The sequence below is a fragment of the Odocoileus virginianus genome, chromosome 33, assembly GCF_023699985.2.
Source record: "Odocoileus virginianus isolate 20LAN1187 ecotype Illinois chromosome 33, Ovbor_1.2, whole genome shotgun sequence".
Taxonomy (NCBI): Eukaryota; Metazoa; Chordata; class Mammalia; order Artiodactyla; family Cervidae; genus Odocoileus; species Odocoileus virginianus.
In genome coordinates this window covers 31298509-31316460 of record NC_069706.1, presented here as the reverse complement: position 1 = coordinate 31316460, position 17952 = coordinate 31298509, and the positions used below count along the sequence as shown (strand labels likewise).

General features: G+C 53.8%; 1 protein-coding gene across 1 annotated transcript in view; it reads right to left on the bottom strand.

The window, feature by feature from the left end:
* The window catches only part of CASTOR2 (cytosolic arginine sensor for mTORC1 subunit 2), a 51017-nt gene extending 33165 nt beyond the window's left edge, over positions 1-17852 (bottom strand). The window contains exon 1 of the mRNA XM_070460202.1: positions 17463-17852. Within this exon, the coding sequence (XP_070316303.1) occupies positions 17463-17575 (113 nt within the window). The 5' untranslated portion in view covers positions 17576-17852. The remainder of the gene's footprint in view (positions 1-17462) is intronic.
* Between the last annotated feature and the right edge of the window lie 100 nt (positions 17853-17952).

Genomic DNA, 17952 nt, shown 5'->3' with positions numbered 1-17952 from the left:
GGGTGCTGGGACCCAGGACAGTTTCTGCCATTCAACACCGGTGGAGGTAAGAGAGCTTGGGAATCTGGGAGGGGGCGGCCCCTGGAGATGGGGACTCAGCTTCGAGGGCTGGGGATGGCTGAGAGTGGGTCTGGCTACCTGGGCCTGGCAGATGGGTGCCTTCATCTGCATGTGGAGGGGCCAGAGGGGGAGATGGCCATACAGATGGGCAAATACATTGCTATGAGAGCGAACAAAAGCAGGGCTTTAACTCTGATGGGCCGGTAACAGGCTGGGTGCTCTGGAGGTGAAAGGCTTAAGACCTGTCACAGCCCACTGGGGGCCTGTGCGCTGGCTGGGCGAGAAGATAAAACGGTGATGAAGGACCCCAAACAAGACAAGTAAATGCCCCAGGGCCTGTATGTACCTGCTGCATAATCACACATCCCCAGGATGGCAGGGGACACAAAAGGGTCCTTCATCTGCCAGGCTGATGCATGCTGGGTAGTCAGGTGGTGGGAAGTGGGCTGGGGACACCCAGATGGATGGATGAGCTGCTCTGGGCAAGTGCCACATGGAGACTTTTCCAACACGTGTGCTCTGACCCCGGGCTCTGCTTCTGCATCTGCCTGCAAGCGTATTTCCACACGTGCAAAATTAAGGCCTGTGCCCTGAGTTACGTGTTATAGCATTAATTGTAAATAATGACAGAAAAGACTGGGAGGAAATGTCCGCCACTGAGAGACAGTTTAAAGATAAGATGGCCACCTGGTCCTCAGGGAAACTATGCGATGGTTCAAAGTGTGAAGGCTGCTCAGTCGTGTCTAACTCTTTGTGACCCCATGGACTGTAGCCCACCAGGCTCCTCTGTCCATGGAATTCTCCAGGCCAGAATACTAGAGTGGGTAGCTGTTCCCTTCTCCAGGAAATCTTCCCAACCCAGGGTTCGAACCCAGGTGTCCCACATTGCAGGTGGATTCTTAATACTGTCTGGGCCACCAGGGAAGCCCAAGAATACTGGAGTGGGTGGCCTATCTTCCTGATCCAGGAATTGAACTGGGGTCTCCTGCACTGCAGGCAGATTCTTTACCAGATGAACTACCAGGGAAGCCCCAATGGTTAAAAGGAGGGAAGCAAATTATTGCTAAGATGAATTTCAGCTGAAAAATCCACGATGCAGAACAGGAATAGTGAGCATGGTTTAATACCAACTTATGTTTAAAAAAAAAAGAGGGAAAATACTGTATATGCACATTTGCATATATATACATACATGTATACATACACACAGACAGACAAAGAAAATACCACCAAGATCCTACCAATCTCCTTGTGGGGGTGGGAACTGGGTGGCTGAAGAATAAGGGTGGGAGGGAGCTTTTACTGGGTACTTACGTGTATCTTTGCAATTCTAATAAATTGTGAATTTATTATCTATCCAAAAACTAAAAATAAAGAAAAAAACAAAGCCGAGGCAAGGAGGCAGCAGGGCTGGGGTGGACTGTCCAGGCAGGGAGCCAGGTAGGAGTGGGGTGTCAGGGGGGGACCCTGAGAAGGTGTGGGAAGGAGGGCACAGTGGCCAAGGTCATGGTGTCAGAAGCCGGACTGTCCCGGGGGTCAAAGCCCAGGCCTGTTGTTGACCTACGCGGTGACCTTCCTGCCCACGGCCCAGGCATGGCCCAGATATAGCCTGATGCCAGGAGGACTGAAGAGAATCAGAGGAGTCAGCCTCTCCTGCCCACCCCTCAACCCTCTACTTGGTAGGGGTGCTGACCCTGAGCCACCTGAGGGGCCAGGGGACACGTCATCACCACTTATTACTTATCACCACCCCCCGTAATTGGCCTGAGCCCTTTGCGGGTGGGTAAACAAAGGATGGGGGAGCGATCTCAAGGTCTCTAGCCTCCTTGTGAGGACAAACAGCCCACCCAAGCCTTCCTGGGACCTTCTGCTCACCTTCCACACCCCCTCTTAGAGACCAGAGCACTAGGCCAGTCAGAGTGGCCCAAACCACATTCTGTAAGTGTGTGTGTGGGGAAGGCGGGGACAGGAGGGTACTGAGCATCTCCAGACCACCTGGAGACACCAGGAGGTGATGGAGAGCGGCATACTCACCTCGCTTATCCGTTCATCAGTCAATGGATCGTTGGGTTGCTTCCATGTTTTCGCTATTGTGAGTAACACTGCTACGAATGTGAGCCCCAGCTTCTAATCCTTTCTAGGACGCACGCAGAAGTGGCGTTTCACTAGCCTGCATGCATGTGGGCTCAGCCGCGTCTGACTCTCTGCGACGCCATGGACTGCAACCTCTGTCCGTGAGATTACCCAGGCAAGAGCACTGGAGTGGGTTGCCATTTCCCCCTCCAGCCTTCTCTGGCCCAGGGACCAGATCCTGACGGAGGAGGCGGGGTGGAGCCTGCCCTCTCCTCGTAACAGGGCCACCCTCTCCAGCCCCCGGCTTGCTCCAGCTCACCACGGGCCACACCGGCCAGGCCTCTGGGCTTCCTGCACATGCTGTTCCTCCTCCTTGGAAGTCCCTTCTCTGCCTTGATGTTTCAAGCCTGGCTCAAATGCCCTCTCTCCTAGAAGCCCACTCTGAGCCCCCTGGACTCCCTGCATTTTCTCCCCTGCACCTCGAGCTCCGGAGCCAGGAGGACTGTTCCTCTCGCCAGACTAGCATCGTCAAGAGCCTGGAGAGAGCCGTCTCCCCCACTGTGCTATGCACAGTGAGCCCAGGGTCGGGGTTCAAGTCCTCAAACGGCCAGCATGTGGCACAGAATGGGTATCACGGGGGACTTCCCTGCTGGGCCAGTGGCTAAGACTCTGCGCTCCCAATGCCGGGGGCCCAGGTTCCATCCCACGTCAAGGAACTAGATCCCACAGGCCGCAACTAAGAGTTCACATGCCGCAGCTAAAGACTCCGTGCGCTGTAACTAAGACCTGGTACAGCCAAATAATAAATACTTAAAAAAAAAAAAAAGACACACTTGGGAACTAGTGGAGATGAAGGAACGCTTGAGGGCCAAGAATCCAGGCCAGGTGTCAGGAAACCCCAGACAGCAAGAATGAACCGTCTCTCCACTCCCAGCCTCTGCCTTCCCCGCCACCTTCCCCTGGGCCTGATTCCCCCTGGGGCGACAGATGACAGATAAGCCCTGGGAGACTGGAGGCACAGGCTTCCGGGGACCTCACACTCACCTAGCTGCTCCCTCGGGGCCTGTTCCTGCCCTTGGAGGGAGAAGGGACAAGGCTGTGGAGGAAACCTGACCTCACAGGACAGAGGTGTGTGTGCCGGGTCAAGACGCGGGTGATGATGCAAGAACCTTCATTCCTGGGGAGGACGCAGAGGTCTTGGCTTTTGGGAACAAGTGCTCCTTGGGCATTAACCCAGAGCAATCTTGCAATGGTTTGGTTTCTCATGGGGCATTTTAGCATCACAGCTGGTGTCCAAAGGAGGCCAGGAGTACAGGTGGGTGCTGAGGGGTCTCACGATCGCCAGTGTCTCCAGCCCCGCAACCCTCCTTACACTCAGACACTGGTCTGGGCACCCACCTAAGCACCTGACCTGCTGGATCGCATTTAGTCCTTGGAGCAGCCCTCGGACGGGGTGTGATCGCTTTCTGCGTTTTTTTTCAGTGTAAGTTGACAACTCGAGGCAGTTAAAGCCAGGCTGATTTGGACTGAGAAGCAGAGAGAGGAAAAGGGCTGGAGGGAAGCTGAGGGGCCATCACTCTGAATAGGCCTACTCTGAAGAGCGTTTAGAAAAGAGTGGGTAAAAAAGGAAATGTGGGGACGTCCCTGGAGGTCCAGTGGTTAGGACTTGGAGCTTCCAACGCAGGAAGGGTGCAGGTTCGATTCCTGGTCGGAGAACTAAGATCCCACATGCCATGTGGCTTGGCCAATACATAAATAAAATGAAAAAGAGAAAAAAAGAAATGTGGTTTCATCGCTCCAAGCATGTACTCCATCCACCTGGGCTACCTGCTGGGGTCCTCAGAGACCTGGCTCTGGGAGATGATGTGGACCAGCCATCCCACAAGGACGCTCAGTTCAGGGGGCTCCAGCCCGAGTGGGTGCAAATGAGTTCCACGAGGTGGGTCATCGTGGGGTTGCCCCCAGGCCACTGCTGCACCTCTCTGGGGTCAAGCCTGGGGAAGGTGAGAAATGGATCCCATCTCTGAGAGCCCCGCGCCAGTCTCACAGGGAGGCGGTGAAGGTGGGAGAGTCCAAGGAGACCTTTCTGAAGACTCCGTGCCTCCCACGTCCACCGCAGGGTCCCAATCCTAACCCTTGCCGAAGCAGGGGTGACAGCTCTGTCCCCCGTCCTAAGGCTACGTACAAACCCTCCTACAGAAAGCACAGTGTGGGCAAAGTAGAGGTAGTCCTGGGGAGAGAGGAGGATCCGGGCATCGGAGGGGGGCAGGGAGCAGCAGCGAAGCAGCGAAGGAGAGAAGGCGGGGCGGGGCTCTGGGAGCCCAGAGGGCGGGGCCTCGGGGGGCTCCGCTCTGGGCCTGGACTTCATCCCAGCGCAGTTGCAGGACGGGATTAGATTTCTGTGCAAATCAAAGCTGCCCTCCTGTTGGGAAAGAGCCTGGAGGGGACGATGAGGGTCAAGGGGTCTGGTGAGGGAGGCAAGGGAGGCGGGACGGTCAGAAAAAGGGCCTGCAGAAGGGCTTGATGGAGACGGATGGATGTGGGGATGCAGAGGAGGGTGGGAGCAGGTCTGGGCAGCAGATGAGGAGGACCACTTGGGACAGGCCAAGGACAGGCGGGGAGTCTAAGCACCCGTCAGGCAGCTCCTGGGTGCAGAGAACAGCTCCCAGGACCTGGCTGGGAGTGGACCTCAGCACTCTTGGTTCTGACAAGCTGCTCTTACAGAGGGCCCCCTGCCTAACCCCAAACGTTCTCAGGTCTGTATGCCCACAGACTCCTTTGCTGCGAGCAAAGAGTCCCTTGTCAAAATAAAAAAAAGAAAAAATCATAATTAGACATTCCATCCTGCACCCACCAGCTCAGCCCTTCCAACGATTCCAAAGCTGAACAGACCATCAGCGCTGTGGGAACCAAGGCCACTGCTGCCCCCTCGCTGAGGCGTGCAGCCCAGCGAAGGGCGCTTAGGTCCTCCAAAAAATATCCCTTGAATTCATACGAATAACCAGCTCACTGTGGGTAGGATGCCTAAGCCCTTGATATAAAGTTTCCCATTTAATCCTCAGTGCAATGCAAAGGGCCCCATATACTGATGCCCATTTTAAAGATGCAGAAACTGAGCCTCCTTTAAGGTTCTCAAGAATCTGCCCAGGGTCACAGAGCTGGTAAGTGGTGGTGATTCTTGCTGTTCAGTCTCTAAGCCATGCCTGGCTCTTTGCGACCCCATGGGCTATGGCCCACAAGGCTCCTCTGTCCATGGGATTTCCCAGGCAAGAATATTGGAGTGGGTTGCCATTTCCTGCTCCAGGGGATTTTCCCAACCCAGGGATCAAACCCACGTCTCCTGCATTGGCAGGTAGATTCTTTACCACTGAGCCACCAGGGAAGCACTGGTAAGAGGTGGACTTTGAATTAAAAACACATTTTCTTAATTCTTCCAAGTGTGCACATGCCCCTGAACCCATCTGCTAGGTGTCCGCCATGTGACTGGGGGTGAGTTATGAGCTGCTGTCTCCCCTGTGGGCTGGGGAGGGAAAAGGATGGAAGGGGAAGCAGCCTGGCACATAGTAGGCGCTCAAGAAAGATCTCTGAGGCTAAGCTTTGTTCTAAATCCACTCTATCAGTCACCGCTTCGGTGACTTTTGAACTCTGAAGGAAAAAGACTGAACTTGGAAAACACATTTCCACCCCCTGCCTTTCCTGCCTAAGAAAGGGAATACATCACGAGGTGGGGAGGGGCTGGGACTGAGGGTGGGGAGGAAAGTCCAGGGGAGCGCCCAGGAGGTCCGCCTTGGAGGGAAATGACCCTGCCTTGAGAGAATGCACCTTGTTCCTGTCCAGGGTCCCGGCCCGTGCAGGAGGAGAGAAGCCTGACCGGATCGCCTCTCCCTCCCCCCTTCCTGGGACTGTTCAGCTCCCGGCAGCCTCAGCTCAGGTCAAGAGGCCACAGCCTAGGCTGGGTCAGCTGGGGAGCCCACTTTCCCCTGACCCTTCCCCAGAGCCCCTAGGTATGGCCACCCCAGCACCCCCCATTCCAGACAGGTGAGACACAGAAGGTATCTGGCAGTAGTCTCCAAGGAGCCCAAGAGCCACGGGAACCCGCATATGACACATCCTTAGAGATGCGTCCACGTAGGTGACACCAACTTCCGGCGAGCTCGGTCCCAGGAGGACCATGGGCGGAGCCTGCTGTGGCCAGGTGCTTCACCTGGGTTACTCTCTCCCCGTAATCCTGTTCATGCAAACAGAACCTGAGTCCAGGCTGGGGACTCCAGTAGGGGACTGGACCAGAGGGGACTCCAGGCTCCTACCCACGCAAAGCTAATATGGTGGTTTACGAACATGGACTCTGCAGCCAGAGGCCCTGGGTTCAAAGCCCTACTCTTCTTAAGTGCGGCCACCCCGAAAAACAGCCTGGCGGGTCTTGAAAATGTTAAACACAAGAGTTACCGCCTGATGCGGCATTCCCACCCCAAGGCTCTACCCAAGAGAGATGAAGACACATATTCACACCAACATCTGTACAGAGACGTTCACGGCAGCGATCTTTGTGATACCAAAAATGCGGAAACCATCCAAATACACATCGATGGATGAATGAACAAGATGTGGTCCATCCATATGATGGGAGATTATTCTGTGGTAAAAAGGAATGGTGAACTGACACACAGGCTACAAGACAGATGAACACTGAAAAGACGATACTCAGTGAAAGAAGCCAGTTAGCAAGAACCACATACCGTATGGTGATTCTGTTGGTATGAAACGTCCAGAAAAGGCAAGTCCCTAGACACAGAAAGTGGATTAGTGCTGTCAGGGGCTAGGGATGTCTGCTTAATAGGCATGGTTTCTTTTGGGGTGACAATGAACGAGTTCTGGAATTAGACAGTGGCAACAGGTGCACAACCCTGAATACACAAGAAGCTTGTTGGGTTGCTGTTGCTGTTTAGTTGCTAAGTTGCCTCCGACTCTTTTGTGACCCCATGGACTAGAGCCCGCCAGGCTCCTCTGTCCATGGGATTTCCCAGGCAAGAAAACTGGAGTGGGTTGCCACTTCCTTCTTCATAGGGGATCTTCCTGACCCAGGGATTGACCCTTCTACATTGGCAGGCGGATTCTTTGCCACTGGGCCACCAGGAAAGCCCACCCAAGAAGCTACTATGTTGTAAACTTAAAGAGGGTGAACTGCATGGTATTTTATGTGAATTTTATCTCAATAAAGCTGCTATTTAAAAAAGAAAACAACCGCTCTTCTCTAGTTGCTTTTGTGATCTTGGGCAAGGTATGAACCCTCCATGGCTCAATTTCCCCATCAGTAAAATGGGGCCAGTAACTGTACCGAGGTGCTAAGGGTTGCTGTGAGGATTAAGTGAGTTCATGCATGACGTGCCCTGAGCAGTTGTCTCGCTGGGTGCCAGCACTTCCCCTCGGTCTGGCTCTGCCACCCACGCGGCCCTGGCACACTGCCATCTGTCACCCGCCACGCTGCCCTTTCAGTCTGCACGCTCACCTCGCTCCTGTCTCCCGCACCCAGTGCCCGAATTTTCGTAAAACATACATCCTATCAAATTTATCATCTTGATCATTTTAAAGTTGACAGTTTTCAGTAGTTAAGTGCGTTCATATTGTTGTGTAACCGATCTCCAGAACTCTTCATCCTGCAAAAGTGAAACTCTATACCCACTGAATAACAACTCCCCACTCACCCCCCTCTCCCCAACCAGCCTCTGGCAACCACCACTAGACTTTCTGTCTCTAAGAATTTGACTTCTCTGGGTACCTCATGCAAGTGGAATCAAACGGCATTTGTCTTTCGGTGAATGGCTTATTTCACTTGGCATAATGTCCTTAAGGCTCATCCATGTTGTAGCATGTGTCACAATTCCTTTTTAAGGCTGGGTAATACTTTATTATCTGTAGAGACCACATTTTGCTTATCCATGCATCTGTTGATGAGCACTTAGGTCGCTCCCACCTTTTGGCTATTATGAACGATGCTGCCATGAACACGGGTGGGCAAGAAGACTCCAAGCTTTTAAGGCCAGACCTTAGAGGTGTGAGTGTGTCCAATATAAGGAAAGGACTGTAAGTCCAATATAAGTGTACTGGCTTCCCTGGTGGCTCAGTGGTAAAGAATCTGCCTGCAACGCAGGGGATGTAAGAGACACAGGTTCAATCCCTGGGTTGGGAAGATCCCCTGGAGTCGGAAATGGCAACCCACTCCAGAATTCTTGCCTGGGAAATTCCATGGAATTGTCCAGGGCAGGCCACAGTCCATGGAGTCACAAAGAGGATGTTACCTTTAAGGCAAGGAATAAGGTTTTGGGAGACTGGCAGCTGGGGGAGATGTTAATGGTGGTAAGAGGCAGCACTGGGTCTTAGACAACCAGTACCAGTGGGACGAGGCTGGTTCGTTTAGGGTTAGTCCCTCAGATCAGAGGTCTGTTACAAGAAAATCATTTGCCAACACGTGCAAGCTCAGTGCTTTGCAACAGAAGATAAGTCAGTGCGGTGAAGCTCTGGTCCTGAGGCCTGGACATGCACCTGGGGTCAGCACACAGGGAGATAAGCCCTCCCCGCTAACAGCCTGAGGCACAGGTGATTCTAGAAAGTCACTAACCCAGCCCCAGGGCGGCTTTGAGAGCTGTCTGGCCGGATGAAAGCTAGCTAGGGTGATCACACGTTCTGGTTTGCCCTGTTGTCTGGGGTAATTATTTTTAGTGCTCCTTGTTATTCTCAGAAGTGTCCCCATTTAGATGATAAATTACATAGTCACTCTATCAGTTACCCGCTGCATAATAAATTGCCCGAAAACCTAGTCACTTGAAACAACAAACTGGTGGATCTTTCACAGTTTCTATGGGCTAGGAAGGTGTGTGGCTCACAAGGGTACTTCCGGCTGAGGGTCTCTTACGAGGTCACAGCCCACGTGCAGGCTGAGGCTGTGGTCACCAGAAGGCCTGCCTGGGGGCAGGAGGATTTAATGTGAAGGTGACTCCCAGGCTGGCTGCTGGTGCTGGGAGGTCTCAGCGCCACTTCACTCTGGGACTCTCCGCAGGGATGCTTGAGCGTCCTTACAACATGGCAGCCGGCTTCCCACAGAGCAAGTGGAAGGCAGAGACAGAGCGAAGCCACGCCAGGCGGAAGGTATCATTTTGATGCCTCAGAAGCATCACAGGATCACTTCTGTCCCCTTCTGCTCATTAGAAGAAAGTCACCAATCCAGACCCCACATGTAAAGGTAAGGGAGCTTTAGCTAGCTTTTCAAGGGAGCATTGTCAAAGAATCTGGGATATTTAAAAACGACCACAGTTACTCTAAAACTAGGGCACATGAGGTGGAGAGAGGGAGCAAAGCCAGAGAGGACAGAAGTCGGATCAAAGAATATTTGCAATGCCAGATAAAGAGCATGAACCGGGATCTGGGGACATGGAGAGAAGGGACTGTTCTGAGCAAGGCAGAGATACAATCAGGGATGCGCAGTGAATCATGACATCCACCCCAGCACCAGCCTCTGGTGGGGTCACAGGGCTCCACTCAGCCCCCGCAGTACCAGTCATCACCTCCTTCTGGGTCTTTGGGCCTTCACCCTCTATCTTTGGCAGAGAACACACCTCTTCTCCCCACTGGACCAAAGCTCCTTTTGTGTCTCCCACAGGGCCCTGCACACAGCAAGTGCACACGGCAGGGTTTCTGTGTGAACAAAACAGATCAATTTACGCCAACCCCAAGCTGTGGTCACACCGGCCACAAGTCCCGGCCTGTTCCCTGCACCCACCTTTCTCTTTCCAGCCTCCAGGCTTTGGTTCTTCCTGCCCAGAGGGCTCTGGCTGTGCCAACCATCTGCACTGCCCTGGGGGCAGATGGGACCGGTGGGAAAGTGGTTTGGATAATTTAGCGGGGAGATGAGCAGGAAGAGGTGTGGATCTCATTAAGCAGGTGGATGTGGGGCAGGCCAAGGATAACTTTGTATATTCCATTCCTTGGGCTTCGGAGCTGGTGCTGAGCCTATGTCTTTCTCTGGGGCAGCAACAGGCCGTGGATACCCCAGGCAGGCGTGAGAATTGGCTCTGTGCTCCCCGACTCTCTCCATCTGTGTCCACCCACTCCTGCTCATGGCCCGGCCTGTTTCCCTTTGTCCCCAGCACCTCTCCCTCCTGACACCTCCCCATTCCACTCAGACTCAGCTCACAGGGCCGTCTCTTCTAGGAAGCTTTAACTGCTTGTAGCTCGGGATGCTACAGGCCTCCCAGGTGGCTCGGTGGTAAAGAATCCCCACCTGCCAATGCAGGAGATGCAGGTTAGATCCCTGATCTGGGAAGATTCCCCTGGAGAAAGAAATGTCAACCCACTCCAGTATTCTTGCCTGGAGAATCCCATGGACAGAGGAGCCTGGCGGGCTACAGTCCACGGGGTCTAAAAGAATCAGACACGTTTAGCAACTGAACAACTGGGATGATACAGCATTTTGGCTGTCACACTCCGAGGTCCTAAATGCCTGGTGTCCTCAGCGAGGTTCCTGGAGGGCAGTGACTGACTCTCCACTTCCTATATCAGAATGTGATTGTATGTGCATTGTTTTGTTGCTAAGTTGTGTCTGACTCTTTGTGACCCCATGGACTGCAGCATGCCAGGCTTCCCTGTCCTCACTATATCCCGGAGTTTGCCCAAGTTCATGTCCATTGAATCAGTGATGCCATCCAGCCATCTCATCCTCTGTCACCCTCTTCTCCTGCTTTCAATCTTTCCCAGCATCAGGGTCTTTTCTAACTAGTCAGGTCTTCGCATCAGGTGGCCAAAGTACTGGAGTTTCAGCTTCAGCATCAGTCCTTCCAATGAATATTCAGGGCTGATTTCCTTTAGGATGGACTGGTTGGATCTCCTTGCAGTCCAAGGGACTCTCAAGAGTCTTCTCCAGCACCACAGTTTGAAAGCATCAATTCTTCGGCGCTCTGCCTTCTTTCTGGTTCAACTCTCACATCTGTACGTGACTACTGGAAAAGACCATAGCTTTGACTAGACGGACCTTTGTCAGCAAGGTCATGTCTTTGTTTTTTAATATACTGTCTAGGTTTGTCATAGCTGAAGGCTCCTTAACACGGACACGTAGCTTTGTGTGTGTGTTAAGGAGCCTTAAAAAGTCCCCTAACCCTGGGCTTTTCAAACTGCCTCCACAGACTCTCAACGGCTAGCTTAAAGAGCATTCTCTCTCTCAGTTAACACTGGAGTCCACAGTGGACCCCAGGCTCTATTTGAAGTGCTTGACACGGTTTGTCTAAGTCCCCACAACAACCTAGATGGTGGGCATGAACACTATTCTGATTTAGAAACAGAGCGGACAGTGAGGTCAAGCATCGTGCCCCAGGTCCCACCGCCAGGACGCAGGGCTGCTGAGATTCCACCCAAGGTGCCGGGCCCCAGGCCCTCGTTCCCCTGCTCATCTGTCTTTCCCTAACGTGATCAAACAGTGGCCTCAGCCCAACACCCTCAGAAATATTGGACTGTTTGCACTTTTGAGCTTTTCTCCCGTAAATGCCTCTTAAGTCTTCAGTGCTCACGATGGCTCATTGGCAAGACTTCCCAGAGGCAGCACCATGGATGAATGATCGCGGGCCAAACCATACCCGAGACTTAACAGACAGCAGATCCGGCCCAGGCGGGCAGTGTGGGTTTCTGTGAGCACGGGCTTACTGCATATCACTTAGGTGCTTTTTCTTGTCAATCAAAAGAGATGGACTTTCTAGATACGAGCATCTCATGGGCAAAAAGAGGATGCTGCAGCTTCCTGTGCCCCCACCCCCAACATGCATTTCAGGATAACGATCTTGCCCCTGCCCCAGCTTCACTGTCATGGCCTCTCAGAGACACCTCTGCTTAGCAGCCCCCAGGAGGGGGTATGTCCAAACCAGTGTGATTTTAGACCTGGCTGAGAAGTCTCAGGACAGGTTCCACAACCAGAGTGTTGTTCCATTGCTCAGTCGTGCCTGACCCTTTGTGACCCCATGGACTGCAGCACGCCAAGGCTCCCTGTCCTTCACCATCTCCCAGAGTTTGCTCAAACTCATACCCATCAAGTCGGTGATGCCATCTAAGATTTTCTGGGTTCAAATCCCAGTTCTGCCACTTGGGTGTGTCCCTGGGCACTCAAGGTTCTCAGTCCCTTCATCTGAAAAGTGGGGACAATCCTGCTTCAACTTTAGAGGGTTGTTGTGAGAATTAAATGAACTAACAGATGTATAGTGCCTGAAATGTACTAAGTGCTTTATAAGCATCAGATATTATTATTGTCGTTGTTGTTTTCATCATACACTTATTGATTACTGCCAGTTTTGCCTTCTGCGGTTGCAGACAGCAAATTGGGGTCCCCGAGGAGCTCCATCTCCAGATGGCCCCAAGACTCTAGCCAGGCATCCCCAGCTGCAGTGGTGCATCCTGATTGGCTCGTGATGGTCTCATTTCCTGTGCCTGTGATTGGTGGAGATATACTTATGTGCCTGGTTCTGACCAATGAGATGAGGAAGTCTGTATATGAGGGGGATGTGATCCCAGAAAGGTTTTCTCATAGACCTTCTCAAGGCAACAGCCCTTTCTGTCCCCAGGGTCCTTGCCACTCCCTCCCATGACTGCCCATATTGCCTGGAGGTGCCCCAGCCAGTCCACAGAGCCAAAGAGAAAGACGGGGCCCTTGATGACATCAAGCTTTTAAGTTACCAGCCCTCAAACAGTCCGATTCATGACTTCATGGCGCAAAGTTCATACTTCTTATTGTTTGTGCCAGCTTATTTGCAGCCCAAAGGATCCCAACTATATGCCATGGTTGGTCACATTATATCTTCTTGGGATTAAGCCCACCATACCAGAGGAAGGATCTGAGCTCAGCTGTGCATCAAGGAAGATTTCCTAGAGGAGGTGAGGCTAACATGGGATCTAAAAGAACGAGCAAGTGGACAAAGGGGGTAGGGCAAAGAGAATATTCCAGGCTGCGAGATAAAGGCCTGAGGCTAGAGACACTATAGGGTGTGTGTATCCATGCAAATAATCTGTGTGGCTGGGAGCCATATGAGATGAGACTGGAATGGTGTGGTGGGCTTTCCAGTGGGCCCTCAGCCAGGCTATCACAGGGCTGCAGGAAAGCTCTCTGGTCAGCCTGGATTTGGCTCACCTCAGGTCTTCCCCTCCAGCCGTGGGCCTAGAATAAATGTACTCAGCCTGCCTTCTGCCCCCTTTTCCAGCCACACTCAGATGCTGCCCTGACAGTCCGGGCAGGGGCACTGGGCCTCATTTCTCCAGGTGTGATTCAGTCTGCCGAGCCTCTTCCAGCCCCCAAGGCTCTCAGAAAAGGCTCTGGCTGGAATCTGGGTCACTCCGCACGAGTCGGACATCCATCAAGTAAGCAGTTACTAAGTGCCTACAAAGCAGAGTGCTAAGCACAGCGGAGAAAGGACCTGGTTCAAATCCCAATTCTGTTTCTTCTGTGACCTTGAGCAGGCTGCTTTACTTCTCCAAAGCTGGTGTCTTCACCTCTTTGGAACACGCAGTAAAAGCCACAGTGCCAAGTCGCTTTAGTTGGGTCCGACTCTTGGCGACCTCATGGACTGCAGCCCACTAGGCTCCTCTGCCCATGGGATTCTCCAGGTAAGGATACTGGAGTGGGTTGCCGTGCCCTCCTTGAGGGGATCTTCCCAACCGAGGGATCAAACCCACGTCTCTCACGTCTCCTGCATTGGTAGGTGTAGTTCTGTTTTCTCTGGTACTGGCAGGGGGGTGGGAGAGAAGAAAAAGATAAAAAGATGCAGAAAAAACTTCCTGAAAGGTGGGAGAGTAAGACAAGCAAACGATATGCTTCTGTGGACAAAACTTGAGAGGTGATGGTTACAGGGAGGAAGTAGAACGTCTGGATGGGGGGTGATGAGGGACAAGCATTCCTAGCAGAAGATCAGGCAGGATGGAAGAGATGCTCCTAAAGCTTTAGAACAGTATGCTGCAAATACATGGGTTGGATATAACTGTTGAATATAGGTGTCACTGAACCTGTAATAGCAGATTTCTGAACTTGAGCCAGAAAGATGCTGATTCAAATTCAGGCTCTATACTGACAGCGTAACCTTGAATGAGTCACTTAACATCTGAGCCTCAGACTCCTTCCTTGCAAAGCAGGTGTAAAACCTAATTCAGAGAGTCGTGTGCTCAGTCTCTCAGTTGTGTCTGACTCTTTGCGATGCCATGGACTGCAGCTTGCCAGGCTCCTCTCTCCCTGGGACTATCCGGGCAAAAATACTGGAGGGGGTTGCCATTTCCTCCTCCAGGGGATCTTTCCAAACCAAGGATTGAAACCACCCTGCATTGGTAGGCGGATTCTTTACCACTGAGCCACCTGGGAAGCCCCAATTCGAAGAGCCGTACTGTGGTATATGCAGGATCCTGAACCAGGATCTAGCTAATTCCCACTTTAATGCCCTAAGATGCAGTGCCACCTCCTGCAGGAAGTCCTCCAGGCTCCCTCAGGTCATCCCCCAGATCCAGCTGCTAGCCCCTAGACACTCCCCTCTCTGCTGCGATGGCCTCTTCCTTCTCTCTCACCAGGCTTGGGGCTTCGAAGAGGAAGAGGCAGGGATCTCAGCATCTCTTGAACTCAGCTGCACCCCCACAGGGAGTGGGCATTTACTGATGCCACATCCCTCCCAAGCCTCCACCCAGGTAGACATGAGAGGGAGGAAGTGACTAAGTCTGCTGGGGGTGGAGGGAAGCAGGGCTCAGGAAAGTTTTGGGTGATAACACTAGATCTTGAGGGTTCAACAGGAATTTACTGGTGGGAGGTGGGAGGAGGGGGTTTCAGGCAGAGAAAGAGAGACAGAGATAAAAGAGAGAACTAAAGCAGGGAGGTGTGAATGGAAGTAAATTGTGGGTCAAACAGTTGAGCCAGAAAATGTCTAACTAAAGATGAGAATTCTGGATTCAGATCCCAAAGGGTCTCAAATGCCACGCCAAGGATTTGCCCCTTCAGGGAGTGACCGAAAACTTGTCAACAGGTAACACAGTGACAAAAATGACAAGGCTCTGGGCCACCACTTGGGGGCAGATACTGATGGAGGAATCAAAAAAGGACCAAAAGTTCTACCTGGATGACTGACTGTTGAAAACTGCTCCAAGAATACATCCACACCCTGCTCCCCCTTATACTTGCAGAAAAGCCAATTTCCACAATCATTTCACGCTACACCCACAGCAGCTCCGTGAAACCTACAGGGCCGAGAGGTGCTATCTTCATTACAGATGGACAAAGTAAGAATCAGAGAAGGAAATGGACCTTGCCACGGTCACAGGGGCAATGAAGGGGCTCGTCACAACCTGAGGTCAGCAACCTGGCCCTGCCTGGGAGGCAGGCCTCTGGCCATTGGACAAATGTGCTCAGCACCTTCTAGAGCCAGATCTTGGAGACAGGGAGACGACCTTTGACCTCTGAGTCATCTTGAGACTGGATTGATCACCTGGGCTTCTTGCAGGAGAGGGAGAAGCGGGATGGGTTTTCTGTGGTCCAGACAGGGCAGCAGGGGCTCACTCCCAGGATAGGCCTATCTATGAGACCTCCAAACTGGACCCTGGGATGGGGGCTGGAAGGGGGCCAATCCCCCCACAAAGGGAACGGGATAGAGGAGTGGCCCTTGGCTGCCTTTCTAAGAAGCCCCCAAATGCCCCCTCCTGCCAGCACCCAGGCCCCCGCACCGCAGCAGCCTGAGTCATCATCCTGGTCGTTTGAATGGTAGCCGAGAAATCAGCCAGGGGGGCTGCCTGGGGCTGACGGCCAAGGGTTGGAAAAACAAGGCCGCTCTCTCTTACCTCCAGCCTTGGAATTTCAAGACAGGCTGAGGGTGGGGAGTAGAGGGCAGGTAGGTGCAGGAGGGATGGGTATCAAGAGCAGGAGAAGGCTGGGGTGGGGGGCCAGAAGGAGAGGGAGAGGTTCAGAATCTGAGCTGGTGGCTTTTGTTTTCAAATGACCTGTTTAATAATTACCTTTGCAATCAAAGGAGCCAGGGCCCAGGGAAGGTGAGCATTCAACCCTCCATACCCCACCAGGCAGCCGGGCAGCCGGAGCAGAAAGTAAACAAGATGCCACTGGCTCTCTGCTCCACCTCGCAAACAATGGCGGGACTGAGCTGCCGGCTCACACACACACACATCAAAGTGAGATTTCCAGGCAAGAACTTTAACAGGCAGATAAGAGGCTCGGATTGAATTTCCCCCCCACATCCCGGCAGCTCCCCCTGAGCTTGCATCCAAGGGGGTAGCCTAGGGGCTCCTGTCATTTTAAGTTAACCTTGATCTGTAATTTATTCATTCATTTTGCAGAGAACTACCTCCGTCTCAACCCCCGAAAAGCCTAGCCAGCAACAACTTCATCCCTTTAAACAGTCACAATGGTGGACAAACAAGGGATTTAAGTTACAGCGGCTAGCTAGCACTCACACTACGGCTTCTTAAAAAAACATCACCCTAACCCAAGCCCCGATCGGGGCTCACAAAGTCAGACCCTGACCGGCAGTGGGAAAAATCCAACTTGGGTTTTTTTTTTTTTTTTCCCTCAACCTCCCAAGGCCTTCAACTATTTTTCCCCCTGCAGCATCCAAGCCCAGCCTCAAGGCAGAGCCGTAAACACGCCTGCTCCTCCCCCTTCCACGGTTCGGCAAAACAGCCCCCCCCCCACCACCTTCCCGGACCCCGAGAGAAAGAACCACAGCGACCCTCACCCGCAGCCCCCCTCCCCTCCCCTCCCCTCCCCCAGCCTCCGGCGCCGTCCGCAATCGTCGCAGGCACCTTGAGATAAACACCCACTAATGATTTTATGATTTTTCTGCTCTGGGTAGCCGCGCTCAGCAGAATCCCTTCCCCCGCCCTGGCGACAGGGGCCGGCCCAACCGAGGGATTGGGGGATGGGGGGGCGTTAGTTTTTTGTTTTTTTTTTTTTACACGGCCGCGAGCCCACACCTGTTTTTCATTCATTCATTCGTTCGTTCATTCATTCATTAACGGATTCGTCACAGCTGTCTGCCTGGCCCTCTGGATCTCGGGGAGAGGATGGGAAGGGGGCTGAGATGGGGGGAGACAGCGGCAGGGTCTCTTGTGTGTGCGCGTTGGTGGGGGGGTCGGGGTGGAAGGACCCAGTTGGAGGGCAGATCGGGTGGCTTTGTCAAACACAAGACAAGCGATGCGGCGGGGGCGGGGCGGGGGCGCTCCCCGGCGCTCGAAGTTGTTTTCCGAGCCGCGGCGGCGAGGACAGCCGCCCGGGTGCGCCTCTTTGTCTCTCCCCGGCCGGCGCCGCGTCCCCGCGCGCTCACCTGGTCTTGGAGGACAGGAAGGCAAGTTTGATCAGGCCGTAGGTAAAGAGCGGGATACTCTCCTTGGCGACGCTGGCAACTTGCAGCCGGTGCTCCAGGATGTGGAGTTCCATCGTCCGCCCGCGCTCCGCGGCGGCTCATCCGCGGGGGGCGAGCCGCGGCCCCCGCCCCCCTGCGCGCGCCCAGCCGGCACCGGAGCGCCGCGGGCAGCCGGCCGGGGGGACCGGGAGCTCGGCGCCGGGCGGGCCGGGGCGAACAAAGTGGGAGGCCCGTCGAGCCGCGAGGGGGGCCGCGGGCGGCGGGCAGGCGGCGGGCGAGGGCGGCAGCGCTGGCGGAGCAGCGGCGCGCGGCGCCCGGCGCGGAGAGCAGCTGGTGTTCGCTGTAACAAACAACTTGCCACTCAAACGCCGGCCCGCTGGGCATGCGCGGCCGCCGCGGGGCGTGTCGGGACTTGTAGTCCCGCGGCCGGGGCGCCGGAGGCTGCTGATGT